At 38.9% G+C, this 22,457-nt stretch overlaps 1 protein-coding gene across 1 annotated transcript; it reads right to left on the reverse strand.

Moving 5' to 3' along the window:
- Positions 1-12,337: 12,337 nt before the first annotated feature.
- LOC107662753 (pregnancy zone protein-like) lies at positions 12,338-21,809 on the reverse strand (the record flags this gene model as incomplete). The annotated part of the gene is made up of 20 exons (XM_016452833.1): positions 12,338-12,428; positions 15,847-15,952; positions 16,044-16,136; positions 16,306-16,387; positions 16,624-16,742; positions 16,866-17,058; positions 17,110-17,300; positions 17,380-17,454; positions 17,555-17,711; positions 17,870-17,945; positions 18,045-18,221; positions 18,303-18,386; positions 18,467-18,518; positions 18,617-18,738; positions 18,816-18,942; positions 19,013-19,238; positions 19,840-19,963; positions 20,690-20,783; positions 20,943-21,068; positions 21,663-21,809. Coding segments are annotated over 20 exons (2,412 nt in total), but the record flags the coding sequence as incomplete, so codon positions are not given.
- Between the last annotated feature and the right edge of the window lie 648 nt (positions 21,810-22,457).

Raw genomic sequence — 22,457 nt, forward strand, 5'->3', positions numbered from 1 at the left:
TGGAAGCACCAATTACACCACGTCTGTCAGTTGACAGACCAATCACGACAGTGATCTGGGAGTCCCGCCTCCCCAATATATATCACTGCATAACGGTCCCTACCTCATTCTCAGCATATCTCTTCCCTGTGCTACACTGTAAAAAATGACCGTGAATTTAACGGTAAAAGACTGTATAAATGCTACAGTAAAAACCTGTTAAATGGTTAACGGTAAATTCCCCTACTATATACGGTGAAAAACTATTGGACATTACATGTATTGGACGCCGGTTTTTTACCGTAAATTTTACGGATTTTTTTTTACAGTGTAGGAGGGAAGTGTGGTAAAACACCTCACTCATGTTATCAGAGAACCGGAGTTACATGAGTAACCTAAAGTTCTCTTTCAAAAATTCATTCGGTATCTCACTATGGGATATAGACAACTCTCGTATTGCAGATTTGCTGTCCGAAGCAGGCATGTCAACCAACTCAGTGATGTGTGATAATATAAGAATGCAAGCTCTCCACTATTCACAGAATAGAATGGAGACATGTGAAAAATAAAGCATCTGTATGAGTGTTTTTTTTTTTTTTTTTTTACACACTTAGGACAGAATGGGCCAACGATGGCTCTGTAACATCCAGCCTATAAAATCTGACAAAAGTGTGTCGCCGCTGCACAAATGTCTTGAATTGAAACGCCCTTAAACAACACCCACGAAGTGGCCAAACCTTGGGTACTATGAGCCCTCAGCCCCTCTGGAGGACAAAGAACCATGCTATTATAACCCAATATGATAGCTTACACTACCCAGTGGGACAGGCGCTGATGAGAAATAGGTTTACCCCTATGAGAATCAGCCCACGAGACAAATAGCTGATTACTTTTCCGCAGCGCTTTCGTTCTGTTTCATCGCAATGCAACACACGGACAGGGCACAAACAATGAAGCCGCTCTTCTTCTGGCACGAACGCTGGATTAGTTTTGAGAGACACTCTCGAGTAATCCATAGCGAACTGCATACAGGAGTTATGAACCGACAAAGCATGAAGTTCAATAACCCGTTTTGCAGTTGAAAGAGCCAGTAATAATGCGGTCTTTAGCAAAAGGAGCTTCAGATCGCTGCTGTCTATAGGTTCGAAAGGTGTACGAGATGAAGCATTAAGGACCACGGACAGGTCCCACGGCGGAATCAGTGGTTTTCACACCCTGTTCAAACGCCATGCACCCCTCATAAACCTGCAAATAAGCGGGTGTCGACCCATAGTGTTATTGTCAATCCCCACATGACATGCAGAAATCGCCACGAGATACACCTTAACAGTTGAAAAAGCTCTGCCTTTATCCAAAAGTTCTTGCAGAAAACACAACACATCTGTGACAGGACAGAGAAAAGGTACAATGTGCTTATGTGCGCACCACTGCTCGAAAACATTCTATTTCCTATCGTAAGCAGAGAGCGTCGAGGCAGCCCTCGTGTTCTGAATTGTCTCGATCACCCTCTGAGGCAACCCAGTATAATTTAAGTTTAACCTCTCATGGGCCAAGCCTAAAGAGCAACTTTGTCCGAGGCGGTGTTGGATGAGAGGAGGTCTCTGCACAGCAGGAGAGGCCAGGACTGGTCGACTAAGACCTGCATTATCTCCATCAGCCACAATTTCCCATTTCGGGGCAATCAGTATGACTGAGTCACACCCATAGGCGCTCCGTCTCTCGCTAGCATGAAGAATAGAGGACAGTGAGTGTTTTCGTGTGATGCGAAGAGATCTAGGGTCACACGGCCGAATCTCTTCCAAAACTGGCCCACTACCTGAGGGTTGGAGTGTCCATTCTCCGTACTGAGGATTCCCCCTGGAAAGGAGATCCGCCCCCACATTTATTATTCACGGGATGTGCGTTGCCTGTAATGAATGCAAGTGTTTCCTGCCCCACACAATCAGTTTCTTTGCCAGACTGTGAAGCTGAGGAGAGCGTGTGCCCCCTTGGCGATTTATATATGCTACCGTGGTTGTGTTGTCTAATCTGATTAAAACATGGTGGTTCCGCAGAAACTGCACAAAATGTTTCAAAGCTAAAAACACTGTTAAAGGTTCCAGGTAATTTATGTGCGCGCTCTGCAGCGAGACGGGCCATTTCCCTTTCGCTATTCTGCCCTAGCACACACCACCCCTACCTGAGAGCGACCCATCCATCGTTATCATCTTCCTCATGGAAACTGCACCCAGCAGAGTCCCGAATTCGAGGAATGATCGGTTTCTCCAGTAACGGAGAGCATGCATGCAAAGTGCTGATACCCTCACTTTGCGGTTGAGGTGGCGTTTTGGACATAAGTGTTGTGCTGCTGTCCGATTCTGAAACTCTCTCATTCGCAACAGTCCCAAAGGAATAACTGAGACTGTTGAGGCCATCAGCCCTCAAGTTACTATGTGACCACAACTGTGGTACAGCGGTAACTACGTGGGATTGCTTGGACCAGAAATCAGAAGACAAGGGTCGACTCACTAGAGCAAAAGGCAGCAGAAGGACAGCAAAGTAAAACACAATAACTACTAGGACTACTTGGGATGCGCACGTCCTGATTTTGCTGAGTTAGATGTGTTCCTAGGTCAACATATTTTGTTGACTCTGGAATAACATTTTAATCCAAAAATGTAGTCTTGACCATATCCCTACACCTAAACCTAACCTTAACCATTAGTAATCCCTAAAATCAGAGGAAATGATAGATGAATGACACTGATGTGCAAGCACCAAACTCTGATTGTAAGCCTAAACTTCACAAAAACTATAATCTGGTTCTACAAAGATGTTGATCCAGGAACATATTGCACTTGGTAAAATCAGGTTCTGCACTGGGATGCGGTTAATCAAAGAAAAGGTACGTGTATTCTTCTGGGTCACCGTGATTTTGCCAATTAAAACATGTTCCTGGATCTTTTGTTAATCCTGGATCAACATTATTCTTAAAAAATATAGACCTAACCCTGTCCCTACCCCTAAACCTAACCCTACCCATAATTTATCCCTAAAATCAGAGGGAAATGATGGTTGAAGAAACAAGGATGTAAAAGCATGTAACTCAGGTTGTAAGGCTAAAATTGACATTTACTGTAAACTTATCCCTTAATTCTGATTGGTTGATTGGAATGTTGATCCAGGATCAACATGGATGTTGATCCAGGAACATGTTGCACGTGGTGAAATCACGTTCACCATTGTTCTGAGTGTTTTGTTTCTTTTAATAAATTGTGATCCTTTTGAAATTAAAATAATAATAGAAACAACAAAACCCAAATAAGTAACAATAAAATAACAATAGTTCAAAACAAAAACACAAAGATATTAGAGTTCAAATCTAGTTCAGTGTATCAAAATCAGTTTTCAAATTTCAACATCAATCTCTGAAATTCAACCTCAGTTTCTAAATTTCAATGTCTGTTTCTCAAATTCAAATTCAAACTTAGATTCCTAATTTCAATATCAGTTTCTCAATTTCAAGTTCAGAAAACAGATTTCAAATCAGAATCTTAATCCAAATGTTCATGAACAGTAATGTTCATCAATAAAAGAAACAGTTTAGTCCATGGAAGAAAAAAAAATTATATCCAGGGAAAGGTAAACTTGAAAAAATAAAAATGTTTGCAGTTCTGTCCTACCCGATCAGAAAAAAAAAGACTTTTTACTCTGTTTCCAGGTATGAAACGATGGGATGGCTCGCCAGTCCAAACCAGGAATAAGAATCCACAGCCCGGATAGAATTCAGGATCACAGCAGCAATTCTTCAGACATTCAAAGAAGATAGGAAACAAAACAAAGGAAAAAGATGACCTTGCAAAAACAAAGCCAAAAACAATCATCAGTAACTTCAAATAAACCGTTTCAAATGACTAAAGCATCTACTTCAGTTAGGGGTCGCCTGATATGTTTTTCAGGGCCGATGCCGACACCGATTATTACAGATCAAGTAGACTGATAACCGATATTTTGAACCGATATATATGTCTGGTGTAAAAATGAAAATTAATGTCAAAATTAAGAATAACAAAGGCTCTGACAAAAACTGCTTTCTCTGGTGATGGTTGAGTGTAATACTCCCACACAACACTTCTTACTCTTGTCTTCCTCTGTGCATCCATCTGCAATAAGGGTAATATAAACAGAGGGCCCTATTTTAAGCGCATGGTCTAAAGCGCATGGTGCAGGAGCACTTAGGGCATGGTCTAAAAAGGTTGTCCCTATTCTCTTAATCAGTAAAGGGTGTGTTTTGTGCATAACGTGCAATAAACCAGTCAGAGTCTCATCTCCCATTCCCTTTAAGAGCCAGTTGCCCTCGCAACATGGCGAATTTGCTATTTACACGGCAGAATTTGCAAGCGCAAAGACAGAACGCGTCTCCAGAGAGGAAACGGATCTGCTCGTGCGCGAGCAAATAGGTAGCCTAATTCTAATATATGCAATGACTGTCCATTATGACATGTAGGCAATTTTTATATTTATGTAGCCTACACAATAATAATCTTTCACATTGTAATCTTTAATTTTTAATATTTGGCATGTTTGTGTGCTACTGCGCATCCCTCTGTGTGTAATAAGCAGAGTGTACGCGCGTTGTGGACCTGCCTATACGAACGCACTCTTTAAATAACAAAAAAAACTACTGCGCCTTGACTTTAGACCAGGTTTTAGTTGGTCAATGGCGCAGTCTATTTCAGTTGCCTCAAAATAGCAACGCGCCAACAATGCGCCTGAACACACCTCATTTTCAGACCAGCACGCCCATGGGCACACAAATGGACGCAAATGCATTTGCTATTTAAACAACGTGGATGATACAGCCCTATATGTCTCTGACAGCGCCTGTAGTCCCATTTAGCAACTTGTTAGCAACCTGTCTTTTCAAAAAAATGTAACAGTTTAAAAAAATCACGAGTGGGGTGTAACTGGTATGTTTTATGCCGTAGAATAAAACGTGAAAGTATCTTGAGCTTGTGTGAACCACGGACCTTATTTTAGGGGATTTAACCAAACTCCCGTTCAAAAAACCCATTGACTCTGGGACAATGGAACCGGAAGTGCTAAAATGCTAACTCGCTTCCGGGTTTTTGCCTACAAAGTGACATCATAGTTCCACCACTCTATAACTGAAAGAAGAGTTTTTACCATCAGAACCTCATCTGAACCAAGGTTTTGTCAGCCATATCAAATGCACGCTCTCCAAACAAACTCGGTGGGAGGTGCTCATTCGTTTCCCTTACAACATGCAGAAAAATGACAGTTCGAGCAGTAATCTTGTTTTTTCCCTAATTTTAATCGTTCATAAATTCTTTTTTTTTAATTCCCGCCGTTCTAAATCCACACAGTTGTTCTTTGCACTCCATCTCGCGCTCTGTTTGAACGGTCATAATGCAGCACTGAGCTCAAATAATACATACCAAACTGTATGTTCTCCAGATTCAGATTAGTACCGCATGGGAGAATATTTATATTTATATGGAAAATACTGTGGAACCGCGTGTATTTTGAGGCTTAAGAGTGCCGCGAAACTACCGCGTTCAAGTGAGCCGCCACCTGGATTTTGCTGCACGTGTATGGCCCTGTCCCAAATGGCACCCTAAACCCTCGCGGTCTTCCTCTGAGTCCGCACTTTCGTGACGTAATGCCGCTTTAACTGTTGGGCAGGGGCGGACTGGTCGACATTCTGGAGAAGTCGTCGGCCTGGCTGGTTCATCATCAAAGAAAAAGTGTCAGATTAAGTGACGTTGACGGCCAACAAAAGGCTAATGCAATCTATTTTTGTTTATAAGAAACCGAAACTGATGCGAAGGAGAGCTCGTGATGGCAAGCAAAAGACATGAAGATAAAGGCGGCTGGGAGAAACTAAAAGGAAAAAAAGTTAACAGTTACATCAGATTACCTTTGCCCGCCTCTCTCACTATACACAGCATGTAGCTAGCACTATAGTAAAATCCCAGGACAATCCTAGAGCGTCCACTGCTATTTATCACGCATTGTCTGGCATGAATATTCCATTCATTCATAAAGAGACAGCAGCGATTCTACAACGGGTTACATTTGAGAGCCATTAAGAAAATTGAGTAAATGAAGTAGCCTAAGGCGATTAGTCTGATTAACATGACACACACACACACACACACATATATATATGAATAATCAAATGGAAAAATTCTGTTGTTTCAGGTTTCTAGATTCTAGGTTTATGTTTATCATTGTCATATACATTTAGCATTCTGCTCTTTTTATGTAGATTTCAAGTATTTTAGTTATACAATAATACATTTATTTCAATCCTCTGTTGAAAAAAAAAATAGAAAGCATCACATAATTTGTAATGGTTTTACTGGTTGTAATGAAAATTGTATTGGTTTTAATGGCGCCTGTTGGTCTCTACTGGTAATTGGTCATGGCTTTTGTTAAAGCACTAAACACTTATGTAATATAAACACTACAGGAAACCATTATTTAATAGTTTTAATGGTTAAAAGTTAATGGTTTGCAATGTTTGTAATGCTATTAGTAGTGGAAATCGTTCGAATTTCTGTGATTGTTTCTATTGTTTTTGTCAGCAGGGTCACCATGTTTTGTGATGTTATTTGCCATAAATGAGATAGGATTGCTGTAATATTGTGAGATAGTAGCGACTGTTTGTATTTGTGGTGGGCCTATTTGGAAGAAAATCCAGGGCCGTTTTTTACTCCCAGTCCGTCCAGTCCTGCTGTCGGGTAGAAATCTGCTGCGGAGCTCGCACCAGTGCTGGCTCGGCGGAAGTGCGGATCGAGGGCGCATAATATGGCGTTATTTTAGTGACAAATGTCGAGAGCTCATTATTGTAGTGCGAAAGCACATCAATATAATGCGCGAGCGCGAATCTCTCCACTTGCGCACGGACTTCCTTTGCTCTCGCACAAAACCGGACTTAAAACGTGTCTCTCCTCTCACTCAAACTGTGTCTTTTCGCACCTGAATTAAACGTTGTCAAAAGTTATCATTATGCACCTTTAAAAAGTAGCCTAGTCTAAAAACAGATTTGTGCAGGCCCTTTCCTTGATTTTTTTATTGTTGTATTTTTGTTTTAACATAAACTGGTTATTGTAGCTACTTTGTTTTACTATATCTCTTTTATGTTTGTATTTTGATCTTTTCTGCAAATGTACATATGCATCTCTCTGTAAAATAGGCTACTTTGTAAAAACTGTTTTCCTTCTGAACGCTAAAATGATGAATGGGACACCCTACGGTCTCATGGACTTAACGGACACGCGCACGCGGCGGCCATTGTAAGTTCGTAAGACTGCAAGTGCACATGAAGTGTGCATATTTGTGGAATTAGGGTACGGATACATGAAGCGGCCAAAAAGCTGAGGAAGACCTATATTTCAGCGGTTATTAATTAAACGTGCCCCAAAACAAGAAAAATCCATTTAAAAAAGCATATTAATATGGGACATTATAAAAGATACAGTTTACGGTGTAGTTTTGGAGAAAAACAAAGTGTTAAAATACATTATAACACTGAGTATTTCCTGCGTTTTTTACATGCATTATTAAAATTCCTTCAGCGTTAACATGAACATTTCAATTAATTCTTCTTCAGGATAGAATTCAGGACCTCTTCCTGTGAGAGGTGAGCACAGATATAGGGGATCTTAGCTGCAGCAGGTGTGGGGAATCAGAAAGCAAGGTGATTGTGATCTTGTGAATGTCGGTGCTGATGACTGTGATGACTGAGGTTGAGGACAGGTATGAGCCGGGGAGGATTGTGGGATATGGAGTCCAGAGATGGTGACTGGTGACAGAGGCTGTGTTCGAAATGGCATACTTGCTTACTACTTACTGCTTACTGCCCAGTACACAGTGCATACTGCCTACTATTTTTTTAAGAATAGTGTGTGAAACAATATACAATAAGGGGTGATGAACAAAGGCCTCCTGTAGCGAATCGATGCGTTTTTGTAAGAAAAATATCCATATTCAAAACGTAATAATCACTTTAATCTAGCTTGCGCCAACAGTTGTACACAGAAGCAGTTCCGGGAGCACGACGTATGAGGTCAGCTTTGCGCATGCGCCGGTGAGTCTTGTGAAAACCAACGTTTGTTTACAGGATCAAAAGAAGCAAAGTTCCCATACTTTAGCAAAGGAAAACAAGTCTCCTCTTGGCTTATATCGAAATCCTCCGACATTCTTCTTTACAAATCCTCGTTTTGTACTTCTAATTAGTGACCGTTGTTTTGTTTCAATCTCTCCACGTGCGTCACTTCATACGAGCTGACCTCATACGTCATTCCCCCGGAACTGCTTCCGTTTACAACTGTTGGCGCAAGCTAGATTCAAGTGATTATTAAGTTTTGAATATGGATATTTTTCTTACAAAAACGCATCGATTCGCTACAGAAGGCCTTAAGCCAGGATCTAACTCGGGTCGACTCACGTGTTACTCGCTGCGCCACTGATACTTCGGAAACTCATGTGTCTTTTGCAGTGCTGTTAATCACAGCCAGGCATTGGTGGGCGGAGTTAATGTAAATAGCCTCTGCCAACAAATTGGTCTATTTGTCCTTAGAGTAATACACTCCATTTCTTTTTAGAGCTGCTTGACAGTTGGATTGAATTCTGTTTGCATAATTAATGCATAATTAATGCGTCATTTGATGATCGGAAACGTGCTGTAGAGATTAAAGTACAATTTATGTCCTACTAACGATACTGTTTTTAGATACACAGCGATAGTTTGTAGTTTACATGTATATGTATATACGTACAAATACAAGTGTTACATTTATAATTACTATTCCCCACCTCCAGTTCACTCACGCATTTGAAGATGAAACGTCACATGGAGCGCATTGCGTTCTGGGTAACAGTATCCCATGCAGCGTCTTCAGATGCATACATCAAATTTCAGCCAATGTAGCAGGTAATCCGGGCATTCCATGCATACAGAAAATTCACATACTATTCACAGTATACACACAGCATACTGCAATATAGTATGGTAGTATGCCATTCCGAACAGCTTCTGTACTGATTTCAGTGTACTTGAGTTATATTTAGCAGATTCTGGCGAATATAGTAGGTCATCCGGGTATTACATGCATACAGAAAATTTGCATACTATGCACAGCATACATACTGAATACTGCAGAAATAGTAAGAGTAGTATGATAGTATGGCATTTCGAACACAGCCAGAGACTCCCTGACAATTATAGCACTGATCAATTCCTGCTTTTTTCTACAGGCATTATTAAAATTCCTTAAGCGTTAACATGAAAATTTCAATTAATTTTTCTTCAGGACACCCAAGGCTCTGTCTGTGTCAACTTTCACTGGGTTTTACTGTAGAATTTGGGAGAAAATTAAAGACAAAGTCTGTCACAATGTATTATAGCACTGATCAATTCTTGCTTTTTTGACCAGTTTTATTAAAATTCTTTAAGAGTTAACATGAACATTTTAATTAATTATTCTTCAGGACACCCAAGATTTTTTGATATTTATACAGCCATTTTTAAAATTCCTTCAGAGTTAACATGAAATTTTCAATACATTGTTCTTCAGGATGACCATGACTCTGTCCGTGTCAACGTTCACTTGGTTTTACTTTAGAGTTTTTGGAGAAAATTGAAGACAAAGTCTGTCACTCACAATACATTATATCACTGGTGTGCGTTTCCCTATAACATTGCCTCTTAGTGCACTATGAAGACTCTAAAGGTATATCTTAACTAAAGGTATACCATTTCTAGGCGTGTTCCCCGAACTATACCTTAGGAGGTTGCTTACAGGTATACCTTCTTACGTGCGACGTTACCAGGCGCTGTCCATGAGGGTGGTGCTGAATTGGTTGATATCGATGGATCGAGAATGAATTATTCAATCTATGCAGGAGCTGCTTCAGTGCGTTATGTGAGAAAGTGGTGTTCTGTGTAAAAGAAGTGTTGATTTTAAATATAGACACAAAACGCCTTCCTGTTAGAATGCAACAAACTTGTGTGAAAATTGTACGTTCGCTTTGCAACATGCATCATATCAGGGAACAAAAACAGGAAAGAAAAATATATGCCCAGAGCACCTCCCAGTGGTCACCACATAAAACACAAAGAAAAAATCTACATGAGTCACTGCTTAATAATTTAACAGCTTTTAACAAAAGAAAAAAAATCATAGGCCTACACAAGTCCAACAGAAAAACATTCTGGTAAGATTGCTTTCCAACAAGAAGCACTTCAGAAATAGTTGAAATTATCAGGAATCACGGGATCTTATAAAAATAATCCAAATTGCAAACTAATTCCAACCCTGGATATTTTATATAACTTTGACATTTTGAAACCTGCAGCCTCATGCACAAACATGATTAAACAAAGAAAATGAAATAGCAGCATATTAATTATATTGGGGTGGCACCCAGGGTGGCCGATCAGATGTCAGGGGTGTCCAGTGCCACCCTGAACACCCATCTGGCTCCACCACTGAGGTAGGACTAGGGGTGTGCGATATATATCGTCTGCGATAATATCGTAATTGTTGTTTTAACGATGTGCGATTTGACATTAGGACATTGTTAAAATTGTCAATATGACATCAGTGGTTCAACTGTAATTTTGCGAAGCTATGAGAATACTTTTTGTGAGCAAAAAAAACAAAAAAATGACTTTATTAAACAATTCTTCTCCTCCAAATCACGTCTTCTGCCATTTTGGAGAGTACCTCTGCAGGTAAACTTACCCTGCGTTCCATTCGGAAGGGCTCATCCCTATGCCCTAATCCCTTCAAAGGGTTTACCCTCCGGAATGAGAGCTTTGAAGGGTTGAAGGGTGTAGGGGACCCAACAACTGTTTCTTGAAGTGCCCTTCTGCATCATCATCCCGTGCCCATATGGAGACGCCGTCATCATGGAAAGAATCAACGCAAAGAATCATGGGGGCCGACGTGTCCATCAGTTGTTCCCTTCGAAATCCTTCATTCGAAGGGACCTTTGAAGTGGCCAATTTTGAGCAATTTGGTTTGAAACGACCCTTCAATATGGCGGTCATGATTGTTTTCACTCTGAAGCGCCGTTCGGAGGGCTATATATCCCGTTTGGAACGCACCGAATGTATGCTCATGGTACTGCTGACATAGAAAACGCATATGCAGTGCCTTGTTTATGTGCAGAGGAATGCACAGTTAAGGCTAGATGTTATACAGATTCGTCTACTGGGCATGTACACATCAATATAGTATAATTTTTGTCACACTGTACAACAGTAATTACTGTTTTTGCATCATTGTAAGGGGTAGGTTTAGGTTTGGGGTAGGTATAGATGTTAATACACCACAATCTAATAGGTAGAAAATTTAATTTACTGTTAGCTTCCGGTTTCAGCTGTATCCCTTACCCTTAATACAAACATTCTAAGGTAAAAAATTATAATGTTTTAATTTACACAGCTATTCAAACAGCGAGTAAATTATGGAGAAAGTGAGCAAAGAACATTCACATTAACAAATATTACTGATTTCAGTTCAGCTAGAGTACTAAACTCAAAATTTAAGCACTCAAAATTCCTTTTATGATCAATGAAGCTGTCCACACACTGTAAATGAATTCCGGTTTCAGCTGTATCCCTTACCCTTAATACAAACATTCTATTAAGGGTAAAAAATTATAATGTTTTAATTTACACAGCTATTCAAACAGCAAGTAAATTATGGAGAAAGTGAGCAAAGAACATTCACATTAACAAATATTACTGATTTCAGTTCAGCTAGAGTACTACACTCAAAATTTAAGCACTCAAAATTCCTTTTATGATCAATGAAGCTGTCCACACACTGTAAATGAATATCTTACTTATATAGTTCATACACGTGCACTTTGTTGCTTATGATGAGAGAATTTGCGAGTTTCAGTCAGAATTCATTCAGCACGCGCGCACTGAACAAAACTCGAGATTTCAGCAATGACTAATCTGAACGCCTCTGATTGGCCATTGTGTTCATAAACTCAACAGAATCGCGTGTGATTGGTTCTAATGTGCAACGCTGTAAAATCGCGTTAAAAGAAATATGACGCGAGCAGGTCTAAATTTAACACAGAAAACCACACTTTTCATTTAATTTTCATTTTCACTAGTTTCATGTTTCAAGTATTATAGTTTTATTGAAAAACCAGGGGACCCCCCAAGTTCATTTTTTGAGCTTATGGAGGGTCCCTTAATGCTTATGGGAGGTCCAGGACCCCACTGCTTGAAAGCACACATTAAAATTACAAATGAATAAACCAATGCCACTAAGAATAACTACTCATACAGTATTAAAAAAAGTATTGAACCTCCCCCCAAAAAAACATTCTGTATTCTGTGTCGTACTATGAGCTGCAGAACTGAAGTGCATGACCTTATTGACAGTGGAAGGAGTACTCTGTCTCCGACTGATCACCTGAAGGAAGAAGGTAATATCAAGACACAAGTTAATAGAAGGCTCTGGCCTGGGTCACTGTACAGTTGTTCACTGTAGTAAAGCAAGTCTTCACATGCATAATCGCAATAGATTTTTCATTAAAAATAGTGTATGTATATAGATACAGTCAGGTCCACATATATTTTGGACACAGGCACAATTTTATTATTTTAGCTGTTGACCAAAACATATTCAAGTTACAGTTATATAATGAATATGGGCTTAACGTGCACACTCTGAGCTTTAATTTGAGGGTTTTCTCATCACAATTGTAGTGAAGGTTAAGGAATTACAGCTCTTTAATATGTACCTCCCCCTTTTTTCAAGGGACCTTAAAGGGGTCATCGGATGCCCATTTTCCACAAGTTGATATGATTCTTTAGGGTCTCAAAGAAAACATCTCGGAGCGCTACTAGCTGAAAGGACCTCCGTTTAATAGTCCCAGAAGGTGCTCTTTGGTTGGGTTCAAAATTATATCTATAGAAACTACGGATCCCTGGTTTGAATGAGGAATTAGATTTAACTCCATATTTGTGAAATGATTATTGAAGTACGATTATTATTATTATTATCAAGATATATATATATATTTTTTTTTTGTATATGTGATTATACTTTGAAATTGAAAATGATACTATTGGTCCCCCTTGTAATGATTATTTTGGTTTCTCCCATTTCTACTGAGCAGATTATATCTACACCTGTGACTAATTTTGTACTTGACACACTCTGAGGAAGGCTGGATGGCCGAAATGCATCAGTGTGCAGTGTTCTAGTCATTTTTAATGTTTCTAGAGTGAGCCATGTTTGAATAAAGGCTTTTTAAAATTTTGGAACTGGAAGAAGTGCCTTGGATCCGTAGTTTCTATAGATATGATTCTTTAGGGTCTTAATGAAAAGTCTCAGCTCTGTTTTCAGTACGCCATTCTAGTCCGTGTTGCTTTAAATGCTAATGAGCTCTGCTCACCCCGCCCTCTCTTCTGTCGGGTGACGAGCAGACTGTTTACTTTAGCTGCGAAACTTGCTAACTAGCACACATTAGGAAAGGTGATTTGCAAAGATTCATAAAAAAAGCCTTATACTCACTTCTACTGTAGATGAAGCTGGATCATGAATGATTCGCGCGAACTTAAACGCATTTAGGCAGATCGGGGATCGCCGCATTCCTTTCAAAAGCGAAAGTAACGTTAATCCTCTGCGTCTTCAGCGGCTCAGATGTCGGGAGTAAATGACGACTGCTAAGTTCATTATTACATCCAGCAACAAAACACCTCAATCACTTAACTGGAGACATTCTTGTCTTCCCCTGCACTGGAGTCGACATTATGGTGGACAGCTCACAGCTCACTCAGGGTGGGTCTTAAGGTAAGACGGACTTGTCAATCAACTATCGTGGGAGGGGCCTGTGCAGAACTACGTCATTCTGACAGGAATCTCAGAACAGCCTGATTTGAGAAAGGGATTTTAAAATAGGGATTTTACAAAATCCACTGGGTGGATTTTTATCATTATAGGGTGGATGTGTACACACACTTCCAACACACATTTATGTTCAAACAACAACAAAAGTGAATTTTGCATCCGATGACCCCATTAAGTAATTGGACAGTTGACTCAGAAGCTATTTCATGGACAGATGTGGGCTATTCCTTAGTTATTTCTACATCAATTAAGCAGGTAAAAGATTTGGAGATGATTCTAAGTGTGCCAGTTGCGTTTGCATCATGCAGTCAAATGAGCTCTCCATGCAGGTGAAACAGACAATTGTCAGGCTTCAAAAACAAAACAAATCCACCAGAGAGATAGCAGGAACATTCGGAGTGGCCAAATCAACAGTTTGGTACATTCTGAGGAAAAAAAGAATGCACTGGTGAGCTTAGCACCATAAGAAGGCATGGACGTCCACGGAGGACAACAGTGGTGGATGATGGGAGGATCCTCTTCATGGTAAAGAAAAACCCTTTCACAACATCCAGCCAAGAGAAGAACACTTTCCAGGAGGTAGGCATGTCACTGTGAAAGTCTACAATAAAGTAGAGATTTGTAAGATCAAATACAGTGGGTTCACCACAAGGTACAAACAAGGCCAGAATTAGACTTTGCCAAAAAAAAAAACATCTAAAAAAGCCAGACCACTTCTGGAAAAGCATCCTTTGGACAGCTGAAATTAAGATCAACCTGTACCAGAATTTACGGGAAGAAAAAAGTATGCGAAGGCTTGGAACAGCTCGTGATCCAAAGCATACAACATCATCTGTGAAACATGGTGGAGCAGTGTAATGGCATGAGCATGCATGGCTTCCAGTGGCACTGGGTTACTGGTGTTTAGTGATGATGTGACAGAGGACAGAAGCAGCCGGAAGAATTCTGAAGTGTAAAGGGATATACTGTCTGCCCAGATTCAGTCAAATGCAGCAAAGTTGATTGGGCAGTGCTTCATAGTACAAATGGATGATGATCCAAAACATACAGCAAAAGCATCCCAGGAGTTTTTGAAGGTAAAAAAGTGAAATATTCTGCAATGGCCAAGTCAATCTCCTGATGTCAACCCAATCGAGCATGTATTTCACTTGCTGAAGACAAAACTAAAGACAGAAAGACCCACAAACAAACAACAACTGAAGTCAGCTGCAGTAAAGGCCTGGCAAAGCATCACTAAGGAGGAAAACCAGTCTCTGGTGATGTCCATGAGTTCTAGACTTAAGGCAGTCATTGCCTGCAAAGGATTCTCAACAAAATAATAAAAACGAACATTTTATTGATTATATTTATTTGTCCAATTACTTTTGAGCCCCTGAAAACGAGGGGACGGTGTATAAGCAGCCATTGCCTGCAAAGGATTCTCAACAAAATATATTTAACATTTTATTTATGATTATATTTGTTTGTCCAATTACATTTGTGTATAAAAATGGTTGTAATTCCTAAGCATTTTATATTTTTGTTCAACCCCTTGAATTAAAGCTTAAAGTCTGCACTTCAATAAAAATCTTGATTGTTTAATTTTAATTCTATTCTGGTGGCATACAGAGCCAAACTTAAGAAAATTGTGTCAGTGCCCAAATATATATGGCGCCGACTGTATATATATATATATATATATATATATTACTAGAAAATGCAATACCTCTATCATGAAAATAGTCGTGACATTTGTTAGTGGTTACTATGACCTTTAATTAGACAATAGCAAGTAATAAGATTAATTAAATGAGCACGCCAATTGATGGCAAAATAATAAAGCATGGCTTTGTGTCAACAACACACAAAAAAAAAGATAAAATATTAAAAACAAAGAGTTTGTGAATTACACATTTTGTTATTTATCTAATTAAAATTGCATTAAACTGCAAACCATCACCTTTACATTTTTCTGGATGTTAAAATAAAATCTTACTTGTTTGGTAGTAATCATACACTTTGACCACTGCTGGCTTGAGATTCTTCACTGGAAGAACCTGTTTCATTTTCATCTTGTAATTCATAGAAATGTGTTTTGGAATCTGCAGGGGGATAAACAAAAATACATATACAGTAACAGTCATGTAAATGATTGAATACATGTTAATTATATAAATGTTATTATGTATTCACCTCTGTTAAATAAACTATGACATGGTCTTCTTTTGTGTCAACCCGCTCCACATACTTCTGAGCAAGTACTGCTGAACTAAATGACGTTCTAAGCTATAGGGAAAATATAATTATTAATATGAAAATATGATGATGATGACTAGGTGTTTTTTTTTTCCAGTTTTTGCAAAGTAAAGCAAACATGCAAGAAAAACGTAGTAAAGATGTGTAAAAAAAATTGGTGTCTTCTTAATGCACAATAACTTTATACACCCAAACTCACCGATGATGTATCAGCTGTGAATCCTGATAAAAGTTTAATATCCACAATGAGCATGTTAGTTGTCTCCTGAGGACCATGATATCTTAAAAAGATAAATGTACTGCCCTGATTTAATGCTAACAACACAAAGAAACAGGAGCACAACTTATGCACTTAAACTAGCAGATCAATTTTTTTCTTAGCAATTACAGAATTTTACAACTGAGACTACTGAGAAATAACTTTTCAGATTGTCAGTAATTTTAGGCATTCACTAAAGAGGTATCTATATATCATAAAATAAACAGTAGCCATAATAATAATCTAAATCTGTTTTACTTGACAGTGAAGTTCAAAATGAAATTTTGTTCCAATGTTTTGCAATCTCCCTCAAACTTAGCATCAATGCTCAACGTTTTAGCTTCAGTAGGAGTGGGAATGTTGTAGAACTGAGCCACCTGATAGAGTCAACACAAACAAAAAAAACATTTACAATCCATCTCACAGCAAAATAACCACAAAATGCTAAGAAAGGAAAGAGAGAGATTGAGTGTGTCAATGAAGCTGAACGCACTACAGACCTGCACAGACACACAGGCTGAGCCCTTCGCTTCAATGCTGTATTTCGCTGGAACGTTCTGCAGCTGCTTCTCCTGGTACAGTAACTTGTTGTCCTGATTGACATCAAAGTGGTGAGTGTCTCCTGCTGACTGTACAGTCACTGTGCTGGAGCCGTCAGAGCTGAACACTTTGGTGGCGTACAGACACCAGTAACTCAACGAGCATTACCAAAAAAAAAAAAAAAGTATAGTCATATAGGAAAACAGAAAGTCATCAGAAACAAATATCTTACCGTCTGAAATAGCAACATCCTCCAGTTTCTTGAAAAGCTGCTGTCGAGTGTCCGTGTCTCTAGCCAGACTGAAAGTGTAGGCAAGCAGAGCAGTGGTGTAAGTGTTTTTGACATCCTCAATGATGGACTTCAAGCAGGACAAACCTTTAGTGACGACAGGATCCTGAGACAAAGACAGAGAAACAGCCGCTGTGAGTCTAATTTTTCTATGAGTTTATACTGTTTCCTGTAGATGAACTTACTGTGACTGGAGTTTCCAGTTCAAGCAGTGATGCAGTAATGTAGGCAGTCATGGTCACATTATCATTCACCCCACCCTGAAATTTATATTAGAGGAACATTAAGTAAAATATTTTAGTTATAGATAGATTGTTTCTGCATTGTTTCTGTGATAATGTTTAGTGACAAATAACACACCTTCATTCTGTTGTTAAACAATCTTCCTTGTTGGATGAAACAGCCGTCTGAATCCCGTCTGCTTATTAACCATTTCTTTGCACTCTGAATAATTTGTGGATCAATAAATATATATGTCTGTGCTTTGCCAAAAGACCTCAGGACAAAGGCAGTCAACCTGGTGTTTTAAAGTTTTAATTTGAATAATATCATTAGTTGTTTTAGTTGATTAAATCTGTACATAAATTATTGAAACTAAATACCATATTACTGCTTACTATTTTAACTTTGTAACTATTTAGGAAAAAGTGAGAATAAAAAGTTACAAATATTTACCATGAATTCTCATCACCGTGTCCAAACGTGCTGTATGCACCACTGTTATGCCTGTAGTTCAGTTGTCTCTGGTATCCTGTTGAGTTTGACAGTGATTAAATGTTTGGGTTGATTAAGTGTGTTTGACGTCAAAAGTGTCATGACTTATTTTCTTGACATGATTGATTTCTCTCACCGCTCTTAAGGAAGCCGGTGGCTCTCTCTCGGATGGCTGAGGTGAGTTGCTCTGTGTTTTCCAGATACTGCAGAATGTAAATATTGGGAGAAAGAATAGCCATGTTTTGTTCTCCACAGCCGTATGGCATCCGTAATAATCCGTGAAGATTGCTCAGTGCACGACCCAATATGTCTCCTACAAACCAAAAACCAATGAAACACTACATTTTAGAAACCCAAACAAAAACTTCTCATTTCTGCTTATACTGTATGTTACCAATGACTGAAACAGTGGATCTGGCTGATCCCTCTATCACATCCTTAGGAAGAGTCAGATTCACTTCTTCTGAGAGAGTGTCGCCTATGAACCAGAGAGACAGAAACACACATCAGTGATCAGCAGAGAAACACTATGATGCTAAATATTGTCTGCAGACAAACCCTTTGGACACAGTAACCAGCTGTAGGTCTCTGTCTTCTCAGTTCCTTCAGCCTGCAGAATAAAACAGTAACATCAACACATCATACTGACATAAGCAGCATTAGGATCATGGAGAAATGACATCTGAGAGCCATTTGACGTGCGCTGACCTGTACAAGCAGACTTCGTGTGACTGTGTCAATGCGTCCTCTCTCTGGCACGCTCACAATCTCATTGTCACACACAGTCTGGGACGCCTCTGCCTCTGCACTGACTGTAATATTCAAGACTCCTACAACACAAGACATGTATGTGAAGATACAATAGACACAAACACTGAGAAACAATGATTCAGACTGGAAAACTCACCGAGAACAGAAGGAGTGAGGATCCATTTAAAGGTTTTTCTTCCATTAGCACACAGACAGGATGAATACTGATCATCAGAGGAGGCTTTGAGAGTGTAGTCTGAGGAAGGAGCTGGAGTCACTTTAACCTGTCAGTCAAACACACATGATTAGTGCCATATTTGATATCACTGTATAAGACTGAGTCTGAAGTCTCACCATGATGCACTTGGACAGATAGTTGAAGGCAGTGGCCTTCAGCTCAAAGATCTCCCCACGGATGATGGAGTAAGGCAGAGAGAGCTCCAGGAAGAAGGGCTGGAAAACTGTCAGCTGAGCAGGAGGAGCCAGACCCAGACCTTTGGAGGACAGCCAGAAGGCCTCCGTCTCCCAAGAGGTGATGGTGTCAGGAACCGTGACAGGAACCTGAGCTGATCCAGAGTCCCTGTTGTGCAGCATAGTATAGTAAAATGCAGTGTTAACCTCCAGGGACTTGACATTGAGATGGTAGACGTGTACCAGTAACTGGGTGTTCACAAACACAATAAATTGGATTGGTCAGATAACATGAGTGTTTTGTACAGGAAGGGCCAAAGTCGCCTCCATCTGTTGAAGAGATTGAGGTACTTTGAGGGTGTGTAGGGCACTACTAAAAACATTTTATGATACTGTAGTTGCATCAGCATCTTTCTATGCTGTGGTCTGCTGGAGTGGTAAAATCAGAGAGAAAGTCACTGTGTTGAAATTACAACAGTATTCGATTGGACTATTAAGATGCTGTTTTGCTTTTACAACATTCAGCACAGATATAAAACACTGATTATCTGATTCATAGTAGGTCTCTGGTATGTCTAATTTTCATCAATCTGAATGAATCCAATGAAAGTTCTGTTTATATGAATCCTAAACAGTCCAATTCACATATTCGTTTACATGTGAATTTATGTATTCTTAACAAAAACTCATTGCATGTGCAGTGCCAAGAGAAGCATTACATTTTCATATGATGTTCAATGATGTTGACAGTTAACAATATTGTCACTAACCCAACTGCAGCAAGTTGCCAAATCCATGTTTCAGGAAAGACAGTACGAACTGTCACTTCAACTGAAGAATCTCCATAATCCAAATCCAATGCTACGCCACTGTCATATGATAGTGCATACTCTGCTAAAATAATGCACAATTAAAGATGTGACACCTGAATCAGGACATGTAGGAATTTTGTACAAAAATACTGTACAAAATAAAAATTTTGTATCTCTATCACATTAGATACTTTCTGAAATATCTAAACTATATTCTGTGTTCACAAAATTAAAACTACCTACAATATATTATTTTATAATGACAAAATTTCAACAATGTTGATATTTTCCCTTTTATTGTTTATACTGTAACTATTTTTCCATTTTTTGTAATATGCTAATAAATTTAAATCAGCTTTTTTAAATCATGGGGCCTATTAATAATTTATACATAAAAAAGTTGAATTGAACAAAAAACATAATTGAGCTTTGTACATCTAACATATCAAATAGTGTGAAGAAACAGATACACTGTCAGCATAATACAAAGTATAATAATAAGTATAATAAGAATATAAAAGCCAGTAAACCAAGCTTAAACATGTTGTCTTCATAATTTTACACTTTTCTCACAGAATAAATGGGCCTTTACATTTTGGGAGGTGCAGCTCTTTCAAGCAGTTCCTTGATGTCACAAATGTTGAAAACTGCTGATTTTACAGATCAGACAACTGTCACCATAATCACAAAACAAATAAAGAGTCATCTGTGCTCTTGCAGTGAAAAAGTGCTTAATAATGGTGAATTCCAGTCATATTAAATCATTGATAGCAAATGTATGTCTGAATGAACTCATACCAGATATTACCTACAACTTCATATCTGTGATAAGTCAAGCCCTTGTATGACAGACACTTAGGGACTCGCACAGCCAAATTTGTTGCCATTTTCAGCCCCACACTCTGTCCAACAGCAATGATGAACCACATGTAACAGAAATAAAATATTTTTTTTGTAACGGTCAGAATAAGAGGAATTTTAAGCACATGCATTGATATATTTATGCATGTAGACACTCAGCTAATCTACTGCATTGTTACACATATTAATCCACTTGTTACCTTTAAGGATTCATAGGCATTGTCTGTCATTAAAGCTCGACGGGGTCTCACATGCAGACACTCCTGCTCATCTTCAACACTGTAAGGATAATTTGACACTGATTGCACTGGCAGCATATTGAAGATCTGTGATGAGAGCACATTCACAATAAATAACCATTATCTCTAGTGTCTGCTAACTGTTGTACACGCGTTCACGAGAGTGGAATTCCAGAATATGCTAGTCTCACTGCTAGTCTAGTTTTGTTTATAGCAAAAAAAAAACAGTCTCCTCTTGGCTTATATTGAAATCCTCCATACTTCTAATTTGTGACCGGTGTTTTGTTTTGCTCTCTCCTCTGCGCTTCCACGTTCCACGTTTACCTACATCCTACGTCATCTGCTGGACACCACTCTCTCGTGAACGCATGTACGACAGCGGAAGCTAGAGATTACGGTTTAAAAAGTTGTAAATATGGATATTTTTCTTATACAAATGCATCGATTCACTTCAGAAGGCCTTTATTAACCCCCCGGAGCCATGTGGAGTACTTTTTATGATGAAATGGACGCACTTTATTTTGCTTCAAAATCTCAACCCTCACTCACTGTCATTATAAAGCTTGAAAGAGCCATATTATATATTTTTTCATTTTTGGGTGAACTATCCTTTTAACACCCATGTCACCTTAAACAATAATGATGAACATAGTAGACACCAGAATCTTAAAGCCTTTACACCTTGTCAGTATCCAGACGTTCTCCTGGCTTCAGAATCAGGACGCTCTGATCTACAGCACTGAGGCCGCACAGTGAACCAGGCTGAGCTGAGAGCTGGAGAGTGTTTTTCTCACCAGGAACTGCTTTAGCAGGAGAAAACTGCAGAGACAGTAAGATATATACATATATATATATATTTTTTTTTATTTTTTTTTTTTTACATTTTCATGAAGTGCTGAAATGGATTTTATTGCAAAACATCAAAGTTAATGTGTTGATGTAGTTGCCCCTTTTTAAAATGAGAAAAAGTGACAGACGATTTATATAGAAATTAAAACGAATAGAAACACTACGTTACTTACGGCCCTGACGTTTGTCCATTGACACAGACAAGAAGGAGAGAGAACAGAAGGAGCCGTTTCCAACAGCAGCTAATGTTCAGATCCATGATGACGAGTGATCATCCAGGTCCTGACATGAACTGAGCCGTCTCTTATAAAGGGAGTCTCATGCTAAATGTGGTCTTTCAAAAACATTTGTATTGATTATTTGATTAATGATTCAACCATGTAGGCAATACCATTTGAAAACCTGTGCAATATTAGCACTACTAAAGCCTAAAAAATACATCTGTGAACAATGGTTTGAGTTTAGGATGTTAGGGGGTTCATTCTGACTCCGCTGAATCAAAGTATCAGCTGTGAATCCAGATAAGAGTTTAATATCCACAACGACCATGTTAATCCTTTCATATCTGGAAAAGAGCAAATAGAAAGGAAAAGTTTCCTAAATGCCTCATAAAGTAACAAAATAAGT

Source organism: Sinocyclocheilus anshuiensis, unplaced genomic scaffold (assembly GCF_001515605.1).
Source record: "Sinocyclocheilus anshuiensis isolate Anshui unplaced genomic scaffold, SAMN03320099.WGS_v1.1 scaffold1144, whole genome shotgun sequence".
Taxonomy (NCBI): Eukaryota; Metazoa; Chordata; class Actinopteri; order Cypriniformes; family Cyprinidae; genus Sinocyclocheilus; species Sinocyclocheilus anshuiensis.